This window comes from Eimeria necatrix, genomic scaffold, assembly GCF_000499385.1.
Source record: "Eimeria necatrix Houghton genomic scaffold, Enh_scaff1293, whole genome shotgun sequence".
In the NCBI taxonomy this organism is placed as follows: Eukaryota; Apicomplexa; class Conoidasida; order Eucoccidiorida; family Eimeriidae; genus Eimeria; species Eimeria necatrix.
Genome location: NW_013652048.1, coordinates 1 through 2,826, shown reverse-complemented (window position 1 = coordinate 2,826; position 2,826 = coordinate 1). Strand labels below are relative to the sequence as shown.

The 2,826-nt window shown below is 51.7% G+C and overlaps 1 protein-coding gene across 1 annotated transcript; it reads left to right on the top strand.

Moving 5' to 3' along the window:
- Window positions 1-1,746: 1,746 nt before the first annotated feature.
- On the top strand, window positions 1,747-2,768 carry ENH_00009750 (hypoxanthine-xanthine-guanine phosphoribosyl transferase, putative; the record flags this gene model as incomplete). The annotated part of the gene is made up of 3 exons (XM_013578749.1): window positions 1,747-1,754; window positions 1,913-2,060; window positions 2,250-2,768. The coding sequence occupies 3 exons, from the start codon at window positions 1,747-1,749 to the stop codon at window positions 2,766-2,768; spliced, it is 675 nt and encodes a 224-aa protein (XP_013434203.1).
- Window positions 2,769-2,826: the final 58 nt, after the last annotated feature.

Genomic DNA, 2,826 nt, shown 5'->3' with positions numbered 1-2,826 from the left:
GCTCAGCTTGGATCCAAAGTGGCTCTTCATAACCAGCTATGCAAGAAACAAAAACTTTGAATTCTGAGCCCGGGGTACATAGTCCTCACTACCTATGAAGTCCTTGAAAGGATCGTTTGCCCAGCCTAGTTCTGGACTTCACAGAGTCCCATTAGCCGCAAAAGCTTTGCTTTTCGATGTGAACTTCAACTATTTTGCAGAATTTACTTGTATTCTCTCATATATAACCTCCAAAGTTCACCTTCTAGTAATTATTTTGCAGAATATACTTGTATTCTCTCATATATAACCTCCGAAGTTCACCTTCATGCAATTATTTTGCAGAATAAACTTGCATTCTCTCATATATAACCTCCGAAGTTCACCTTCATGTAATTATTTTGCAGAATAAACTTGCATTCTCTCATATATAACCTCTGAAGTTCACCTTCATGTAATTATTTTGCAGAATAAACTTGCATTCTCTCATATATAACCTCTGAAGTTCACCTTCATGTAATTATTTTGCAGAATAAACTTGTATTCTCTCATATATAACCTCCGAAGTTCACCTTCTTGTTGCACAAAGAGCAGAAGAAAGGATTCATTCTGGGCTATAGGGGGATGTGAACTGTGTGGAGCTCTTTGTGGCCTTCCTCACTTGCAAGAGGCCTTCAGTGCCCTCTAATTCTGAGTATATTAATCAGAGTACATTAATTATATTAATCAGAGTACATTAATTATATTAATCCGAGTACATTAATTGCTAAGCTAATTAGCATGAGTAGAAGTTCCCATAGAGTTCTTTGAGTGGCGGCGAGGCCACGCCAGCCACACAAGTCCACAGCCAAGTGCCCACAGCGCAGCCCCAAACTCAAAACTCTCGACAAACTCTTCTCGGAGTCAAAACTGGAAATAAAGACCCAAAAGTTGCCTTTTTGAAGTCACTTTGGCCCCACTTAAGCTGCCTAAAGCAGCTCCCCACACTCCCACTAGGGCCCCCAAGGGCTCCTCTTGGAGCTGGCCTGAGTGCAAGTGTGGGGCCTATTTTGCCTAAGACAATAAAGCCCCCCCCCAAGGGGCCCCAGGGGCCCCAGGGGCCCCAGACTGTTCTTCCCAAGACCCAGCCTGCCCCCGCGGGGCCCCAGGCCCGCAGTCCCTGTGGGGGCCCCCGGGGGGGTCTTGAGTTAAAAAGGAGTTTATTTTGGCCAGCAGTTTTTGCCCAAGACCCTCGCCGGCCTTTCTTTCAATGCAAACCCCCGGGAGTTTCCCCAAGTGCTGCCAGCACTTCAACTTAGAGGTGTCTGCAGCCCCTCGGGGCCCTTCTTTGGACTTCACCGCGAGAGGGTGGAGAAGTAATAAAAGTTTAGTTTCTTAGGAGCCCCAGGGAAGCTCTGCTGCTACTGAAATCAGCTCTAGGAGTTGCTGCGAGGGCGCATGCAGGTGCTGGGCAGTGGAGTTAGGCAGAAACTGGAGAGTCTGCGGAAAAGCCCCTCTAGACCCTCCAAAAGGACATTTAAAATGCAAAATTATATTTATAATTAGCCATTTGAAAGGGAGAGGGGCCTGGGGGCGCAGTGCACTTGTGTGCTCGACACCGCAACCCAGCCTTCTGCACCCCGTTCATCACCCGTGGGGTCAGAACTGCGTCGGAGGGGGCGAAGAGGCTGTCGCGCGGGTTTGTCTTCTTCATTTAAAGTTTTTAATTCCTCAGTGTGCTCTTTTTGGTCGAGTTCGCGTCTTTTTTGCACCCGAGTTCCCCCTAAAATGGAGAAGTGAGCCTGCGCGGGTTGCTGCTCAGTGCTCGCGTTGCTGGGGTTGTCTGCGGCCCCACAGGCTGGCCAGAAGGCTGTGACTGGCGAGTGTGGGTTTAGTTTTTGCAGTTTGGAAGATGTGGTTTGAATTTTTGTTTCTGGCGGGCTGCTGTTCGCAGAGAAGCCGCGCTGGGGAGCCCCCCGATCTTCATCGGCGATGATGTTCGATACAGCCCTGACGACTTGCTGCTGCCCAAGCAGTACCACAAGTACGTGGAGAACATCATAATTCCCAACGGGCTGCTGATGGACCGCGTGGAAAAAATGGTGAGTGATGAAAAGTGGCGTTGGGGGGCGACGGGCGGCGGTTGCGCGGTTTGGTGTCGATTGCGCGGTGTACGTACACCGGAGCGCGCGCGCAGTTTCCGCGATTCGCGCAGTTTTCGTTTATTTTTTCGCGAATTTGAGTAAATTTTGAAACTTGAGAGTTTGTTTTTGCATTTGGGGCGCGTGCAGGCGTACGACATCCGGCGGGTGTACCGGAACAAGGAGCTGCACTGCCTGTGCCTGCTGAAGGGCTCGCGGAGCTTCTTCTCGGTGCTGTTTCAGCACCTCGCGAAGCTGAGTCTCTACGACGAAGACGCGACTTGTCCGCCGTTTTTCGAACACTATTTGCGGGTGAGTTCGTGCGTGGGGACTGCGAGTTCGCAGCGGCTGAAGGTGGTCAGCGACGACCTCCACTGCCTCCGCGACAAAGACGTGCTCGTAGTCGAAGACATCATCGACACCGGACTCACCCTCTGCGAACTCCGCAAGTACCTGCAGCAGTTCGCGCCCCGCAGCGTGCGCATAGCCACTTTGACTCTGAAGAGGACTTCGCGTTCCAACGGCGAGTCCGCGGACTTCGTCGGATTTTCACTTCCCGACAAGTGGGTCATCGGCTTCAGCTTCGACTGCGACCAGATGTTCCGCGACATGCCCCACGTCTGCACCCTCTCCGACGAGGGCAAGCGCCTCCTCGGCCTCACGCCCTAGCAGCAGCAGCAGCAGCAGCAGCAGCAGCAGCAGCAGCAGCAGCAGCAGCAGCAGCAGC